Source organism: Barbatula barbatula (genome assembly GCF_947034865.1).
Source record: "Barbatula barbatula genome assembly, chromosome: 9".
NCBI classification, from domain to species: Eukaryota; Metazoa; Chordata; class Actinopteri; order Cypriniformes; family Nemacheilidae; genus Barbatula; species Barbatula barbatula.
Window position 1 is genome coordinate 374096 of NC_136772.1, and position 18509 is coordinate 392604.

Genomic DNA, 18509 nt, shown 5'->3' on the forward strand with positions numbered 1-18509 from the left:
GTAAAACATGAGAAGAACATGAGTAAAACATGAGAAGAACATGAGAAGAACATGAGTAAAACATGAGAAGAACATGTGTAAAACATGAGTATGAGAAGAACATGAGAAGAACACGAGAAGAACATGACTAAAGCAGACTGTTTTCTTCACATGTCTGTCAACGATACAGTCTCACTCCGTCATCATCATCTGTCCATCTGAACACTGTACTGGACCTTCGTCAGTGTTGCTGATGTGACCCTGTGTCAGAGAGCCGACAGTCTGTGATTCATGACTGTTTCAACAGACAGTAAAACCAGAGGAGCATGACAGATCTCTTTCATTAAATGAGAAATGATTACAGCCCCATTTAAACACAAATAACATGGAAAGACTAGAGATACAGCAGTGGTGAAAAGTGATGTTCAGAGGGGATGTGTTTACTATATTAACTGTTAATGCACATTCAGATCAAATATGACACAAATAGATGAGTAGATGAAGAGCTACTAAACACAACACTTACTAAAGCCTATCAGTGTTCTCACATTTCCCTGAAGTCACTAACCCTGCTGCTCACAAACACACAAACTGATGGAGTTCAATCTGAGGGTCCTGATGCTGTGATACAACTACACACATCAATGATGACATGTGTAACTTATTTTGTACTGTTTGGGCTCACCAATTATTGTCCAGTGTGTCAGTCACGTGATCCTTGATTGACAGCTACCTTGAGCAGGATGAAAATCGACATGTTAAATGAGTCTCAGTACATATTCTGAACAGCAGGGGTCGCTAGATTTCCTGCAAAAAATTGTAAACGTGGATGTGCTGATATTGCTTTTAAAAAACGTTAAAAAAATAATCCAAGTTCCAACAGTAGTTTGTATTCTTTCTTTTATTCGATTTGGAATTTGTTTTCAAATTGATATTTCGTTTTATTTGACACACATGATATTTTCATTTGAAAAGAAATGTGCAGCATTTGAGAAATAATAAAAGGCCTTTTAAAATGTTAATTTATCGACTCGTTTGGGGATCAATCGTATCGCATGTAGAATGATTCTTCACGTCCCTACATGTCAGAAGAGCTGCAGCGCCCTCTGCTGGTCACATCACTTCATTGCTGAAAATAATGTCACAAGAAATGGAATATTTTCACAAGACAACAAAAAAGAAAGATTAAAGGATTATTTATATAAAGATGCACAAAATAGAAACACATCGGACTGCATAAACACTACAAGGAATTTGCTTCCACTTTCATGTATTCATATATGCTGCACTGGAAAACAGCAAATCATTGTTTCTGCCTAAAGTACAATTTCTTTACACCGTTCCTTATTTTTCAATCAATGCTTACATCATTCATTTATTATTTATTGATGATTTAATCATAATGGGCTCCTCATATAACCTTCAGCACAACTGCCACAGCACATCATGCTGGTTTGATGTTTAATGTGTGATCTGAACCTAAAAGAGCTTGTTGCAAGATTTGACTTACAAGTCCTCAATAAACACGATGTCAGAAGCACACAGATGAAAAGCTGTAAAATCATTACACATATTCAAACTGACAGATATTTCACACATGAGAAGTGTCTTGACATTCTGAATCTCAACACATAACTGAGATCTGTATCTTAAGGAAGAGCAGATGGAAGATCATCAATGAATAAAGACTTACAAGTCAATCTGTTAACACAGAGTAATCATATGATTGAATAAAACTCAAGTATTTCATCTCATTTTTGAAGCTCGGCAGTTGAAATCAACATCTCATTCATTGCGTGAAACAGCAACACAAGGTTGAGTAAATCAAATGTCTGTATAGATGATGCACATAACGCAGAACAGATGGCGGGAGACACAGCGAGGCTTTGGAGACCTTTGTGGGCACCACGGCAGGAGACAAACGATCTGCTCTCATCAATTCTTCACATCTGTGCCTGTTCTGCTTGTCTGTCAGAGAAAAAACTTAATGTCTTTGCCATGAAGTCTTCATATATAGGCCTATTACAAAACTCCTCCATGACTCCCAACATGCATTGCAGAATAAAGGAATAATCTTCCTGTCGATTTTGTTATGAACTTAATGCTCGTAAATGTTACAGGATGTTTTCTGATTGCAAATCTATTTTACAGTATAATCATCATTTAATATATTTAGTACATAGAAACAAAAAAGCATTTGACGTTGGTTGATCAGAGCTGCAGGTGCTGCTGCATTGTGCAAACTGTCCACCTGCCAAATTACAAAACAAATATGAAGACATGCGCACTATAAACACATCTTTAAATAGGACTATATATAAAATACTATCACTTACCTTCCACAGCGGTTTTCACAATGTCTTCTGATGGGAGCACAACACAGATTGTCAGAACACCGGCCTTGCCTGGACAGTGTGCTCAATCGCCGGCTTTCGTTCTGATTGACAACCAAAATGTCTAAATTTCAAGCTGCTCACACACCTCCTCAAGTTCAGTGCAATATGCAAACTGCAGTGTGGTTTTAAAGCCGATATCATCATTACAGTGCAGTTTAATATAGACAGTATGGAGGAGAAGGGTCTGGCGAAGACGCTATTGAGTGTATGTGACAGTATTAATAATATTCTCACAACATTGAAATAATTCAGAATGTTGCAGTTAAAATGATCTACTTCAGCAGCTCAAGAATGTTCTTTTAAAAACACTCGATCATCTCTGGCCTCAGTAATATTATCAGAACATTTTATGAATGTTGCATTATAATGTTCCTTCTTTATTAATATAGAACAGAGCAACAATGTTTTATCAAGGAACTTTCTGCCATCTGTTACCTCACCAACATTCCCAAAACATCCTGAATATGTTGCAGGCAAAAATGTTCTACGTTTGTTAAAATGTCACATTAAAGGAACATTTTATAAAAGATGTTATTATCTCAGAATTAGCAACATCCTCAAAACATTTTTGGAGTGTTGCAGAACATAATTTGTGGCCTAGAGAACATTCACAAAACATCATCTGAATATTGCAGTTAAAATGTTAGATTTTATTATATAAAATAAGAAACATCCGTACAACATTATTTAAACATAATACATTTCCTCTTGATCAATAGAGGTCAAACAAACAAGCTTCCTACTGTTTTATGGTACCAAATATAACACACACCGATTGTGAAATAAATAAAAAGTGTGTGCCAGTGGTTCATATAACTAACATCTTGAGGATTTTTACAGACCTGTCTTTAAAACGTGTGTTTCCATTGTGCTGTCTGTAGTCTGTTCATCTGTCTGTAGATTAGTCTTGCACTTTGAGTTTTTGCAAAGCCAGAACTTCCTCTGTTTCCTTTCTTGTGAGATCAGCATAAACCTCAACCACAGGTCTGCTCAGAGCATCTTAACAACCAATCATGATCATTTAGAATCATCACCATCATCTCATGGTTTGAACGGTAAGAACTGTTGACCGTTTGTTTTTGGGAAGAGAGACATGTAGATTATATGCCATTTAATTTAATGAAACATAAAGCGTAATCATATCTGTTACAATAACAAATCTGTTTATGAACACATTCACATGATTCACAATCACAGTTATGCATGTTTGCAAAATAGTCACAATCTTGAGTTTCCATCTTCAGCACGCCAAAGATGTCAACACTATAATAAATATAAAATCTAGGATAACGAAGATAAAATGTATATAAAGCAAACTATAAGAATATGGCTTGTGTAGGGAATTATTTATTAAATAAAGGTAATCTGTGTTTTATTCCACATTTATTCATTACTGTATCTTCATTTCAATTAGATAAGGCAGGCCAGCATTATCCCAAACAAATAAACCAATTTCTTGTGGGATTCCAATAAACCCCCCAAAAACAAAAATGTAATATTATTTTCCAGTTTTTATGTAATTGTCAGTTTTCTGAAGCATTTTGTTTCTTTGTTTTGTATTAATATGTATTCTGTAAGAAACCCTTTATATGTTGTGATGACGTTATGGTTGATCTCCTCCAGCGTCAGTCTTAACAGGGTTGAGCGGGTTGCTTTCAGCCCATAAGCACTCTTTCTTCTTCTTTAGATCACTATTTCTCTTGTGTTCTCTTATCAACAATACTACGATGATCAACACAAGAAAACAGATGAGAGGAATCAAAAATCCCAGTGATGTTCCCAAAGAGTCCATCTGTTTTTCTGTTTCACCTGAAACCAAAAATCTGATTAGAAGCAAACGTTTTTCAACGAATTGCGAGGTAGATGGAGACTACAGCACCTGACAGAAATCAGAATGTGAAAAACTTCTTTGAATGGTGATGTGTTGGAGAGAATGTGGCTGATGGAATCTAATCAACTGACTCTTACAGCATCTTTAAACAGCACAAGTTAAATGATGTTACCTTTGATGTGAATATGAACAGAGATCTCTCCAGATTGATCGGAAGCCACGTTCTTCCAGGTGGTCGCAGATGTTGGCAGCAACTCATCTACCTGACAGTAGTATTGGCCCATATCAGCAGGGTTGATGTTTTTCATGGTCAGTGTGTAGTATCTGACACGAGGCCGTCCGAACACCAGAATCTTTTCACTGAATGCACTGTCTAAGGTGCCGTCCCGCTTGGCAGTAAAGATCCTGATTGGCTTATCTTGCTTGTGACCTTTAAACCAGGTGACCTCAAAAGCAGTTTTATTGCTGGACCAAGATTTAATCTCACAGTTAATGGAAAATTCAGCCGGCAGCTTGGTAATGTTGAGCATTTGGTTTTGCTTCTGCACGTGCAGTTTACTCTCTGTTTAAGACACAACATCATACTGTTATCAAAAACATTTCATTTCACTTTTGTAGACTGTGAAAACATCTGCGCAGAAAATATCTACAGAGATTTGCTCTGTTATTAACTATGATGTTGTCGTACCTCATTTTGGCCAAATCACCTCATGTGTACTTATACAGAAAAGTTCTTAAGATAATATATTCATGAAAGAAAATAATAGAAATAATAATGTATTCATATTTATTTATGTACCTAATTCAAGTTTATTTTTCTTATCCCAGTGGCCGATGTTTTAAGAATTAAGTACATTTATGCCGGGGTCCTGACTTGAATCAGGTACAATTGGCTGTTTTAAACATAAATATTAATGAATCCAATATTTTCTTTGATAAATATATTTTCTTAGGTCACTTTTTTGTCAAGTAAATTTGTAGATAATTGTGCATCTGTTATGAGCTATTATTCACTGTCAGTTGAAAATCTTTATGCAGCTACTAAATAAAGATGAAGAGAAATGTATGTGACGTATAGATTAGAGTCTGTAAAGACTGTTTTTGTTTTTTTAAAGAACGTAGAAGACTTGAGATAAATCGGTGTTGTTCATTCACTCTCAATGAGATTTTACAACCAAAGAAACACATTTCTCGGTAACGTTTAAGATTACGGCCCGCAATGTACCGCATAATTAAACAGGATAGACAGCGTAATGTACCCCTACAGTACATATATGTAGAAAAAGGGGAACAATATGTAAAGTTTAGGCAATAAAGGGGTAAGAGTAAGGAAAATTGAACAATATTTAGGAGGAACTGCATATAAACATCCAAATCAAACTGCTCTTGAACTCTTGATGATATCGTCCCGAAAGATCAACATTGATTTTGCACATTTTACACATTAAAACTCATCAAAATAACTCATAGTGACCAACAATCCTAAAATCAACAAAAAACAAATGAATCCTAAAGTCAAACCTCTGGCAAATTTACAGTCGACAGACAGTCTGCGTGCTTCATTCGTGTGGTTTTGCTTGTGCAAAAACTGAACACATAATTTCCCCTTATTTCATGTTTGCTATGATAATAAAACAAGCACCACGTGCCTATTTAATATCCACAGCAGCTTATTTATGGTACATTGTGATTACAAAAATGTAGTTTATGTTCACGGTAAGATTGTTGTGTAGCATATGCAGGTCATGCATACCACGTTATATTCAAATACCGTTTACTTTTAGAATACTGATAGTAGAAATATATCTTTTGAGTTTCCTGATTTCTTTTTTCACCAAACTTTGCTTATGGTTCCCCTTTACATACAGATATGTACTGAAGATGTACATTATTGTAAGTAGTTACTCTGAAAATCCTGTTTAATCATGCGGTACATTACAGGCAGTAATCTCAAGCGTTACCCATCAGCTTTGCTTAAAAACAAACAACATGAAAAAACATTTGAGGGTTTCGCTGTTTGCAGAGTTTCTCTTATATGGCGATGACAAGAATAATCAGAGGTAATCAGATTCCCTCAAAACCAGATGGTTCTGCACAGCTGACCTAAATACATCTCTGAAATCAGACCGACCAGCGTTTAGCAGTGCAACTTTAAACATGCTCCAGATCCATGACAGCAAACAAGAGCAATGATTGACATCATGAGCGGATCATGTATCAGATTCTGTAAATAAAGCCGCTTACCTATATTTTGAACGTTGACAGTGGTTACGCCTGATTTGTCGGATGTCATTTGTTTCCACGTCCCATTACAGTTGAGCTGGTACTGGTCAATCATACAATGGTATTGTCCATCATCTTCTCTATCTGAGTTCAGTACAGCCAGACGAAACGCACCGAGAGACGGTCTGGAGAAGCGTAATCTGTCTTGACGATGCTTGTACTCTAGAAGCCCATCATTCAAGTATTCTAATAAAGAAATCCCAATGTTGGATTTCAGGCTAATAAAAACCCAGTGGAGTGTGTAGCGGAGGGTCGGGTCTTCTTTTATTACATTCAGAGAACACGCGAGTTCAAAAGAATCTCCTTCTGTAATGTCAAGATGCTTGTCAGTTTTGTTCATGGTAAAAGTGATTTCTTTTTGTTTATCCTCCCTTTCTACCAACACCGAAAGCTCTCCAGATGCGTCTTCACCTATTCTTCTCCAGTGGTTTGGTGCCGTCTGAATCCACTCGACGACGTGACAGCGGTACAGACCCACATCACCGGGGTGGATGTTTGGAACGGTCAGTTTAAAGTGAGTGGCACTTGGGTGTCCGAACAGCAGATCTTTGTCACTAGCGTAACTGTGTAAGGTTCCGTCGCGACTGGCGTTGAAGATGATAATGGCACGTTCATCTTTCAGGCCCCTTGACCAAGTCACCTCAAACACAGACACGTCACTGGATCGAGTGTCAATCAAACAGTCCACGGTGAAGCCAGCTTGTAAATTTTTCACGTTGAGGCTTCGGTTCTCCTTCTGCACGCGCAGTTTACTGTCTGTTTGTATAGAAAATAAGCAACATTAACAACACATTTTTCTTGATGTCTTTTCCCTTGCAGAACATAGGAGACTACTCACCTAAAGGATGAACACTAACAACAGTAGAACCTGACGTGTCGCTCGCTTTATGGGTCCATTGGCCTTTACAGTCGAGCTGGTACTGATGAGCTTGACAATAATAGCTTCCGCTGTCTTCCTGAATGGATCGAGGGATGATCAAGAGAAAAGAACCGACTTCTGAGCTGGAGAAGTGAAATCGTCCCTCATCGTTGTCGTTGTACTTTAATCGTCCGTCAAAACTGTACGTGAGCAGCGGCACGCTGGAGGACTGGTTTTGGTTGAAGAACCAGGAAAGAGAGACACGGAGTGTAGAATCACTTCCAACACCGTCAACCAAACACTTAAGCGTCAGCGGCACTCCTTCTTTAACCTTCAGCTCAGTGTTTGCTTTATTCATCCTAAAATCACTGCCTGCAACATACAGAACACCAAGTGATTGGGTATCAGAACACGTTTAGTCAATGATTTTAGCAATCTGTTCAATTGTATTTCTCACTGGAGTTTTTAACCTTTAGAAAACAAGATATTGACTTAAAACCGTTGATTTCTGTACCTTTGTCTTTGATGTGTAGCGTGGTTGAAACAGACTTTTTCTCTAGAGGATACCAGTCACCGAGAGGATCCTGAAGCCACTCTTCCACCTCACACCTGTACTCTCCACTGTCAGATGTGCGCACCTGATGGACGCTCAGCATGAAGGTCTGTTTCTCACTTTTTTCCATGCGAAATCTTTGCTCCATCTCCAGGCCAGCAGCAGGACCAAATCTGACAACAGCATCTGTGTCCATAGTCAAGAGCATCTGAGATCCAAACATCCAGGACAGTTTGAATCGAGAGGTGTTTGTGGTTGCCTTGGCGACTGAGCATTCCATCTTAACATCAGCGTTGATGGTGCTTTCCAAAGAAGACCTGGGTCTGGACAGGCTTAACTTGCTGACTGTTAACAGAGAAAACAGATTCAATGTGAGCTGTGTCGCTGTTTTGCACAGCAAGCATAAAACGGGAGCAGGAATGTCCGAAATGAAAATTCTGAAAGTATTTATCTACCCATGCTGTTACGATTTTTAAGGCGACACTTCAACCAAATATGAAAATGTTGTCATCATTTACTCACTTTCGAGTTGTTTCAAATCTATCAAGTATCCTGTAAATGTGTTTGTTCTGATGAACACAGAGAAAGATATTAGGAAGAATGATTATAACCAGACAGATCTTGACCCCCGTTGACTCCCATACTTGACTCAAAGGTGAGTAAATGTTTGGGTGACGTATCCCTTTAAATATTCTTTAAATCAACTGAGAGAAACGTTTGTGACGTGTGACAGAAAATGTACTAAGTGAGGTCTGTAAAGACGGTATTATTGTTCTTTTAAAGAATGATGCATAAAATGAGAAGCTCTTCCTTTGATTGATAATTACATGATACATACCAGGTTTCCCTACCGTCACAGCTAAAGGGTTTGAGTTCTTGCTGGTTTTCTGTGTGTTCTTCTGATATGTGTTCACCTGGCACATGTAGTTTCCCTGCTGTCGTCTGCTGGATCTCACAATCTTCAGAGCAAAGTTCACACCTGACGTCTCGATCTGAACGGACGGCTGATAGTTTCTCTGCTCTGATCCCCACGTGATTTCTCCCATGTGGTTTAATACCACAATTTTTCTCCAAGTGGATGAAAGTGAGGGAGTAAACATCCAGTTTACAGACAGAGGGGTTTTGGGTCCTTTGACAGCGCAGATGAGAACTACAAGTGAATCTTCAACCGCGTTTGCTCCACGACCTTTCAACGTCACCTGTAAGTCTGAAAATAAAACCATATTTAATGTAATTATCTATAGTCTTGTTTCAGTAATACACATATCAGTCCTGTATGTTCTGCTTGGGAGAAACTAAATGCTAGTTATGTATAACCGTCAACACCTGATCGATCAGTTCTGACTTCTATCTCTTTTTTAACTCTTCCACAAAAAACGCATTAATGCACGGCTAGCTGTGGATTATCCCGCATATTATATATACCATGGTCATTTGCCAAATGAAAGCTGTTATTGATAATTTTTGATCAAACAGATGAATTGACCGTTATTTTCATCAGTTCATTTCAAATGTGATCAAACTGACTGGAGCTACACGTGTGTTCAAGGGTTTTAATGCACACCTCCCAGCCAATCAGAATCCAGTATTCAAACAGACCATGGTATAAATGATTATATATGATATTATGTTATATAGTCATCCTACCAATCGCTTTAACAGAAATGTCTTTTTGAGATTGAGTGTCGGCTTTTTTCATCATGCCATTGTTTTGTAGGATCCATTCAGTCACGATGCACCTATATTGACCCGCGTCGGATGTCATAACGTCATTAATGTCCAGCGTGATGTTTCCATCTGAATAGCGAAACGTTTGAATATCTCTGCCCTGTGTCTCGTCCATCACTCCATCATGAGTCAGACCGATGATGTCACTGAAGGAATCTTCAGAGTCTGTCTTGTGTTGCCATGACACTGATAAAGGACCTGTGAATCCAGACACCGAGCAGAGGACTCGCAGACGTTCACCCTCGGTCACATGATCTTTCTCCATCAGCATGACGGCTGACAGCTTACTCTCTGAACACAGACACGAAGAAACAAAACACAGACACCACATTATATTTGTAAGCTACTGTTTCCTTGTGCTGTTTGCATAAGTATAACCACTAAAATACTTGTTTATAATGAGAGTTAGGGGTTTCCCAAACACACCAAAGCTGTCATCTGTAAGAACATGTACACAGTTTGACATCATTTGATTTCAATGTTATTTACGGTTTTATGTTTAAGACAGCGATGGTTGTAGAGGCGTTAGTAAGTTTGATCCCTTAAATACTGTAACTTTACATTACTCTTCTATTGAAATATTCTGACCTGCAGACAAAAATCACCTTATACCAACGTTGAGGGAAAGACCCGATCCTTATGAAAGTAAAGTATATTTGCCATTTAATATGTATTCAAGAAATAGTTTAGAGATATTTCGAAGAATGTGGGCAACTGAACAGTTTGGGACCATGTGTATCCTACTATGTTAGTCAATGGAAATCATATATAATCATATTGTAAAACTGAAATCTCACCATCTGCCGTGATGCTCACATTACACTGTGTGGTGGTTTTATGGGCAATCTGCGTCCAGAGATGATCAGGGTCTTGAATCCACTGAATGGCTCGACAGAAGATGTTTCCACTGTCTGACCGCCGGACCTCAAGCATCATCAGTCTGAATGTCGTGTCATCCACTTTATCCATCCTGATGAGTCCTGAACGATAGCGCTCCTCAAATCCAGCCCCTGGCCGTACGGTCAGATCTCTGTCCAGAGAAATGATGGGCCGAGGGTTGGTATCCTCTTTACCCTGAAGAAACCAGCTGACGGACACATGAGTGTGTTGAAGCGTCTGTGTGGAGACGTGACAGTGAAGCGGAAGAGAATCCCCCTCAGACGCGCTCACAGACGCAGAGCCCGAGTATGATGCGACCAGCGTGTCCTCGATCACTGAACATCATGAAAGACACCTGCATCAGTACAGACTTGAATCACCAATATTTCTGTAAGACAGATGAACTTCTTACCGTTAAGTGTCGTTTCTGCATCATAGGTTCCAAGAAATTCCCCATCAGTGTTTGGGGTGTGACAGTTGTAAACTCCAGCATCATTCATCTCCACAGAATTGATCTTGAGGAGAACTGAAGATCCCGTCACTCTCTCGATCGCGATCTCTTTATTCTGTACTCTACTCGAGAAGACCGCATAAGCAAAGTTTGAATCATCAGTACTGATCATTTTAACATCTCTTGCATCTTGCTTGACATGGAACTGGAATTCCTGCATTGATGAGCCTTTGAATCCGCTCACGCTACATGAGATGGACATGGGGAATCCCTTCACTCGATACAAAGGACCCTTCTGAATCTGGACCACACGCTGACTGGAACACACATCTGTGTGAAGAATACAGCGTCAGACGGACAGGACGATGATCCAAACAAAACAATCTTTGGACATCATTTACTCATTCTCATGTTTGTCCCAAACTCCTCTGAACATCAACTTTATTCCATGAACCGCATAAAAAGTCATTTCACAAAATACTGAAGCTCATTTTTAAGAGCAGGGCATATTAAACTCCAAACTGGACATGAATAAAAGCATATAAAAGTATTGTGTGACTGATGTCACATGACGTGATGTTTCTCCAAACATGTTCAACCACATTTAAGATGTTGTAAGGTTTGGCTTTAGAAGACTTGGCTCAAGTTGTATTATGGCATATTCACACCCTTTGTGTCCTGTTTTTAGTGAACTACAATGCACTGAATGCCATGATAATAAGACAGCAATTGAACACACAAACTGACATTATATGAATTGACCGCTTCTGTGCGTGATGTGATGAAGAGTGAGCGGAGGAGATCTTACCCCACTGCAGGAGACCCGTGAGACACAGAAACAGAAGCCAGACCTGAACGACTGACATTCTTCTTCTCCTCAATCCTTTCACTTTCTATCTCTATACAATTAATACAAGTTATTCAGGTTTCAAACCCTGAGATTCTTGGTGTTCTCTTGAGCAGACAAACGGCACACAGAGAGAGAGAGAGAACAGCACGCATGACATGTGGAAAGAGGAAATGGCATGTATGTGGTTTTCCTGTTGTCTCGCAGTGGTCTTTCACACACATGACTCTTCAACATCACCAACTGTGATATTATTCCATTATAATTTATTTCATAATGATTGTTAAATATGTTCTAGTGAACTGACCTCAGGTTATACTCACTCTTTCGTTTCTGCTGTTATATTGTACAATAACGTGTTGAAATTTTAAAATGTGTAGAGCGATCCGTTCGTGACCTTATTTAATTTGTGTTCATTTCTACAACAGAATCAAACAAGATTCTTATGCTCTTTCTTTACATTATAGAACACAAGTACTTCCAAAGAAATCATCAAATGCTTTGATATAGGCTGATATACAGTAGATGATCATTGGTTAAATGTTGAGAGGTATAATATATATAACGTGTCATCTTTAATTCCGTCTCAACATAGACTGACCGAAAGCGCCACCTGGTGGTGATATTTGGACTAATGTGGGATTTTATGTAAATACTTCATAAATAAATATTGTAGATCATCAGGGGTATTCAATTCAAGTTTCAAGAGGTCCGGTCTTGATATTTTCTTCCCAACGGAGGTCCGGACAATATAGTTTTTTTAATAAATCAATATTTAATAAATTTAGCTCAGTTGAATATACTGTATAAAAGAAATGATCTTTTATCAGGCCATTTATTTCATATTTCGATATCCACAGTAAGTAGCCTATATATATATGGGCTCTGTGGTTTTAAGGGAATGCCCTCTTTATAGAAGTCTGATCATTAATATTTTCAAATAGAAAATCTACTGACAACATGCAAACAGCAAAAGTCATGTAAAAAAGTAAATGCTCATCAAAAAACTCAAAACAAAGTTACTTACTAAATTAGCCTTTCCATGTCATACCAGAACTAAATCATTTCCCAATTAGAACGTTGTTCATTACAAAATATGACCCTGCTTGAGAAAACCCAGCAAAAGTCCTTCATAAAATCACCCTACAGAATATTCTGTCAACAACATCTTCAATATTGACTGAATAAAGCCAAACTCTTAGTGAAATGACTGCTTGAACTTAATCTTTGATGCTCAATGTCTAATCTTCAATTTAATCATGAGACTTCGTTCTGGGTTCTCAAAGGGTCACAAATGTTTACATGCTGATCAATAATGATACTGCTAAATGTGGAAAGAACGTTATGGTTAATAAAATATCATAAATCTGGTCGAAAGACTTCAAGGTCAATGGCCTTGAAGTGCAAAACAAAACAACAAATAGCAAAACTATAACAAATATAAAATATATAAAGGCATGCTAGTCGGATTGCTGAAGGTCCTTCCTCATACGATATGGCCCGTTACAAATGGGTTATTTTGCCATCCTAAGGGCCCTTCGGGAAGGGGATACCCCATAAAACATTGAGAAATAAGAACAGAAAATGGCTTTGTTTTTATTGTTCTTTTTGCAAAGCAAATTATAAACAGACAGATTAGGAGATACAGTTGTGTGGTTCCATCCAGAGTTTACACATCAAGAGCTTAACTCTTCAAGTATAGGACACAGGGATGATCAGGATATCTTGATTGACAGAAGTTTCGTCCAATCAGCAGCACCTATCCCATTCCAACTAAATATCACCTTTTCCGGTTTGACTGATTTGTAGTTGTGTTTTATGATTTTCCTTTTTCTTTTCTGATTTGTTATTTTGTTTCCCGAATTGTTGTTGTGTTTTATGGTTTATGATTTTGTTTTTAGAATTGATATTGAGTTTTCAGATTTGTAATTCTGATTTTGGATTTTTTATTTGGCTTTTAGATTTGTTGTAAGTTTTGTGATTTGTTGTTTTGATTTGAGACCCATAGCAAACGGTTAACACATTGACAGATACAAATGCTTTAATATTTGCTGCAGTTTGTTTACTGTTGTGTGTCCATTTACCTGCTCTGCGTGTGTCTGCACCTGCACGTGTCTGCTGCTCTTAATGCGGCGCGCGCTGAGCTGTATATGGCAAGCCGATGGTGTCACAATGACGCAATAGATAAAACACGTTTATATCCATAACGCCGTATTTAACGCAGTTTGCGCCGCTGTCTTGGCGTAAAACGACGTTTTATTAGTTGCACAGCGCGTGCGTCATTTACAGCGTTTTGTATGTTGTATAATAAGCCCCTCCCACTGATTTCCAAAGCCAAGACGTCTGAAGAACTCGCATCCATCGCTGATGAACTGCGCCAGATCTCAACACCACGGCCTTGATACTAAATTCATGTAGTGTTTTTTCATGTTTTTATGAAAATCCTTTTATAAAGTTAATTTGACCTAAAAATGACTATTTTACATTCAAACTCTAGATGTTTTAGATGTAAATAAAATAGAAAAATACATTGCAATGTCATGATTATGCCTAATGAATAAAATCGCACCTCTGAAAACTTTTCTTAAACCACATTAGGCTACTGTAACCAATTCCAGCTCATTTGGCGCACCGTCTCAAAACCCTGATCTAGGTAAAGCCTAAGTTTTTTATCTATGTTTATTTCATTTAATTTCTTTGATTGACATCGAGAGTTAAGGTCTTAAGTATATATTTCCCCATCAAGCACTCACTTGAGACATAATTATATTTGTGAGACACATACATTCTGATGTGCGCACTTTCAGAGTAAGATCATTTCTGTGTCTAAACCTCTTTGAATAATGCTTAACATCAATCAGGTCCCCCACTTTATTTTCTCTAGTACAGTATGTTACATGTACTTCCATAGTCAGACTCGCTCTGCTTGATATGCAGCTTTTGCAGTAAATTGTAATGAATGCATTTTATTTGGCCTACAATAAATCTGTACGTTAACATGTTTGCTTTTTAATTATGTTTTTGAAAAGTCTATTCTTTTTTTAAATACGTCATGCAGAATGATTCACATCAGCCGGTGTGATATCATATTTTTTCCATTTGAAAAGGCAACGTGGCTGTTTATTGTAAGCTTCATTGAAGTTCCACACAACGTCAGTCTCTTCAGGGAGGTAAATGGCAGGGCATTTGACATTGACTTGGGCTGTTATATGAGTTAATAAGTTCATGCTTGTTACATTGCAATCATAGCATAGCAGCATTATTGCGTCTCCTTATTGTCAATCCATTTTTGTAATATGGAAACTAAAATCACACGGGCTACTGATAAAAGACATGCATAGACTAAAAGGCCACTGTAAGTCGCTTTGGATAAATAATTACTGTTCGTTCGTCCTGTTTATAGCATGAAAGTCTACTGACGTGTGAGTTAAGCCGTATACTGATACTGAAATATACTGAATACCCCATTTTTTGTACAGGGAAGGTGGTGAACTTTTCCATTCACAAGCTATTAGGCACCAAGTTTTAAGTATCAAATATATTCAAAATGATCAAAATCAAAGCATATATTAAAGTCTATTTATTATGAAATCATTATTTCAAAATCTTAGTTTAATAATTGCTCAAAATCACAGGCACACGAGTAACTTCCCTTGTGCTGTTCTGCCTATAAGAGCTAAACAGAGACAATTTATACCTTCAAGATATTTTACATCTCAAACGTCTTTTGAATCCAATAAAATACAAACATATATAAAAGTGCAGTTTTTTCTGTTATGAATTCAGATTTTCTTTCCACTGTAAAGTCTCAGATCACAAGTTTCTGTATTTTGAAACATTACAGTTTACAACGTTTATGCAAAACCAGGCTTTTCTTTAACTGTAGAGATCAACCAGTAATGTCTGAATTAAAAAGATGCCTATATTGGTATAAAAGTGTAAATAAAAGCTCACGCTTTTAGTAAAAGTGCTTATGCTCAGTTTCTGTCTGCTGGGAATCAAACCCACAGTCTTTCATGATGCTAACACAATGCTTTAACCACTGAGCCACAAGAACAGCACCCATACATCAGTGGTCGCACTGTTAATGAAATTCTCTGTAATGATTTCATGTGGTTGATCAGTCATATTTGACCTTCACCGTCCTGATCCGTTCCGATTAACATCACAGACGTCCAGATCTCTGTTTTAATGGTAAACATGAACCATTCGAAAAAGTGACTTTCTTCCTCCAGCAGAACACAAAAGAAGAGATTTTGAAGAACGCTGATAATTCTTCCTTTGTGTTCTGTTGAAGAAAGAAAGTCATCCGGGTTTGAAATGACCAGAGGGTGAATACAATAACTTTATTTTATGCTATAATTTGTAAATTCTTGTTGTTTAAGCGTGAATAAATAAGATGTGAAGTATTTGTGTCAGTGTGGCTGTTTGGTTTACTTGCGTAACATTTATACAGTGTTAGAGACGCATGCAGTGCTTTGTCTCAGATGAGATGGTGTAACCACACTTCAGAGAGATCAGTTAAAACAGGAAAGTGCTTCACTACATCTGTTCTACATGCGAACGATGAACAACGGTGGTCTACACGATCACATTCCTCCAGTAAATACACGGAAATGACCTAGTTTTAGTAAAAAACAAATCATTTATTCAACACCGTTTGACATGCTTGACATGATGTTTATTTAAACTGAAATAAATATAATTAAAATATAACAACATCTTATACATTTAAAAACACTACCAGTCGAATGATTTGACATGAACATGTTTTCTCTAAAGGTCACCCAAGTACTGTTTTGACTACCTGTTTTAGTTTTTTCTGTATGGTTTGCATTAAGGAAAAGAAGTCAACATGCACAGGAATTTATAATCCATGAAAGTGTCCTTATTCACTTTTGTCTAGATTTCTGCATTTATCTTTAAAACATCACATGTAAAGAGTGACAGTCGGGTGAGTTTACATGTATGGGGGTGATGGAGGAGGGCAAAAGCTGGGGACGGGTGGAAGAGGACGCTTGCTTTTAGATAATCTTTCAGATCTTTCAGTTTTCTGATCCGATGGATCCGACGACACTAGAGCAGTGAGCCGATACTCTTCTTCTTCTAAACACACACACACACACACACACACATTCACAGCACATACATGTCAATGAGTTTCACATGCATAAACACAGCTAAATTAATGTAATGATTCTGTGAAATAAAAGTGTTTCGTAAAACAGTTTACGTCAAATGTACCTCTTGCTTTTCTGCGCTTTTTTTGAAAGCAGAAAAAACAGACTAAGCAGACGATGAGCATCACAATTCCTACTCCTGTCACAAGCACTAACATCCACCACAAATCCAATCCAAACCAATATGTCTTCACAGATGAATCTAGAATGAATCAGAATCAACTATTTCAAAGTGCCATGCATGGATAATAAATCTGTGAAATGATGATAATTACCATGATTTATATTTTTGTGTGTTGTCGTTGTTTTTCTCATCACTTTTCTCACTGGTTGGACCTAACATACATCAGCAACAGGTTTAATGTAAATGCATATAAACACTGCTCAGTGCACATTAACATGACTCATACAGTACCTGTTTGAAAGCACAACGGCTGAACGTTTTTCTGATGTCTTTTCACTGATCTCATTTCTCACTGTACATGAGAATCTATGTTTGAGCTCAGATGAATCGACGTGTAAATCTGTATTTGGCACATTTAACTTTTCCTTTCCGTTCTCAATCCAGATAACAGTCGTCTCAGTGTTGTTTGAAGTTTGGGCAAGTGAGAATGGCTTCCGTTTTCTTCACACTTTACTGTGACTGTAGGCTCAAGCACTGGATCTGAAATGCACAAACATCAAAACACACAGTGACATTTGGGTCCGGTGTGGTCTTGATGGGTGGAATTAGAGAAGAGAAATGAGAGCACACCATAGACACACGCACCTTGCACACACAGCTGAAGTAATGATTCCCTTATTAATGTTCCATCTTTAGCATCGTAGACTTCAGCCGTGTATTTTTCCAGAGTGAATAATCTGTGCATTCTTCAATATCAGAGATCCTTTGGTGTTTATGTCGTGCGTTTTTAGTTTGACATTTGAACCCTTCTTTATATAAAACTCTTTTTCTCATTATGAGTCCAGGTCAAGCTGCTGTCAGGAGGTATTTCTTCTTTGGCATCATTCAGAGGAATCTCAAACGTGTCCACCCACTGCTTTATACGTACACGCAGCTCTGCTTCCAAGAGCACCTAAACCATTGATATCATAGTGAGAGATGCTGTGTCACATAACAGAGAAAATAATTCACAGTGTACTTGCTGGTGAGTGGTCCATTCAATTATAGGAATAGCAGTACATTCATAATTACACGACATTATTTCCATTACTTATCTGAAGGGGGATGACTAACACAGAATAGTGGAAAAAAAGGGCGGGTTAACCAAAAACTCGTGTTAATGAAACACTTGTACTTAATTGAAAATGTGATTTACATTAAATCAAAATAAAAAACAATAAAATACAATATTTTAACAACAATTTAATTCTAATCAAAAAGTGTAAGATCACATTTCTAAAAATAACTGACTATAAAATTTTGTCATGTAGTTTAAAATCTACTGATTTTAGTTCCCAAGGTAATGTATCTAACACTGTCAGTTTATTGAAATACAAGTACAATATGTGAACAGCTTACC

At 37.6% G+C, this 18509-nt stretch overlaps 1 protein-coding gene and 1 long non-coding RNA gene across 2 annotated transcripts; both read right to left on the reverse strand.

Moving 5' to 3' along the window:
- Positions 1 to 3006: 3006 nt before the first annotated feature.
- cd101 (CD101 molecule) lies at positions 3007 to 11935 on the reverse strand. The gene is made up of 10 exons (XM_079463612.1): positions 11768 to 11935; positions 10921 to 11289; positions 10427 to 10843; positions 9549 to 9920; positions 8740 to 9108; positions 7863 to 8246; positions 7328 to 7720; positions 6451 to 7245; positions 4379 to 4768; positions 3007 to 4184 (listed from the first exon to the last, which is right to left on the reverse strand). The coding sequence occupies exons 1-10, from the start codon at positions 11823 to 11825 to the stop codon at positions 3979 to 3981; spliced, it is 3753 nt and encodes a 1250-aa protein (XP_079319738.1). The 5' UTR covers positions 11826 to 11935; the 3' UTR covers positions 3007 to 3978.
- Positions 11936 to 16435: 4500 nt separating this feature from the next.
- On the reverse strand, positions 16436 to 18063 carry LOC306899119. The gene is made up of 5 exons (XR_013787168.1): positions 17756 to 18063; positions 17402 to 17650; positions 17262 to 17322; positions 17051 to 17188; positions 16436 to 16912 (listed from the first exon to the last, which is right to left on the reverse strand). It is a non-coding gene; the product is annotated as an uncharacterized lncRNA (long non-coding RNA).
- Between the last annotated feature and the right edge of the window lie 446 nt (positions 18064 to 18509).

Bases quoted from the DNA above. Each gene is read 5' to 3' on its own strand.
- cd101 (XM_079463612.1), bottom strand. From the start codon at position 11,825: ATGTCAGTCGTTCAGGTCTGGCTTCTGTTTCTGTGTCTCACGGGTCTC. The intron at 10,844-10,920 runs GTAAGAAGTTCA...CATGATGTTCAG, and splicing joins TGCAGAAACGACACTTAACG to TGATCGAGGACACGCTGGTC. The intron at 4,185-4,378 runs GTAACATCATTT...TTTTGGTTTCAG, and splicing joins TGTTCATATTCACATCAAAG to GTGAAACAGAAAAACAGATG.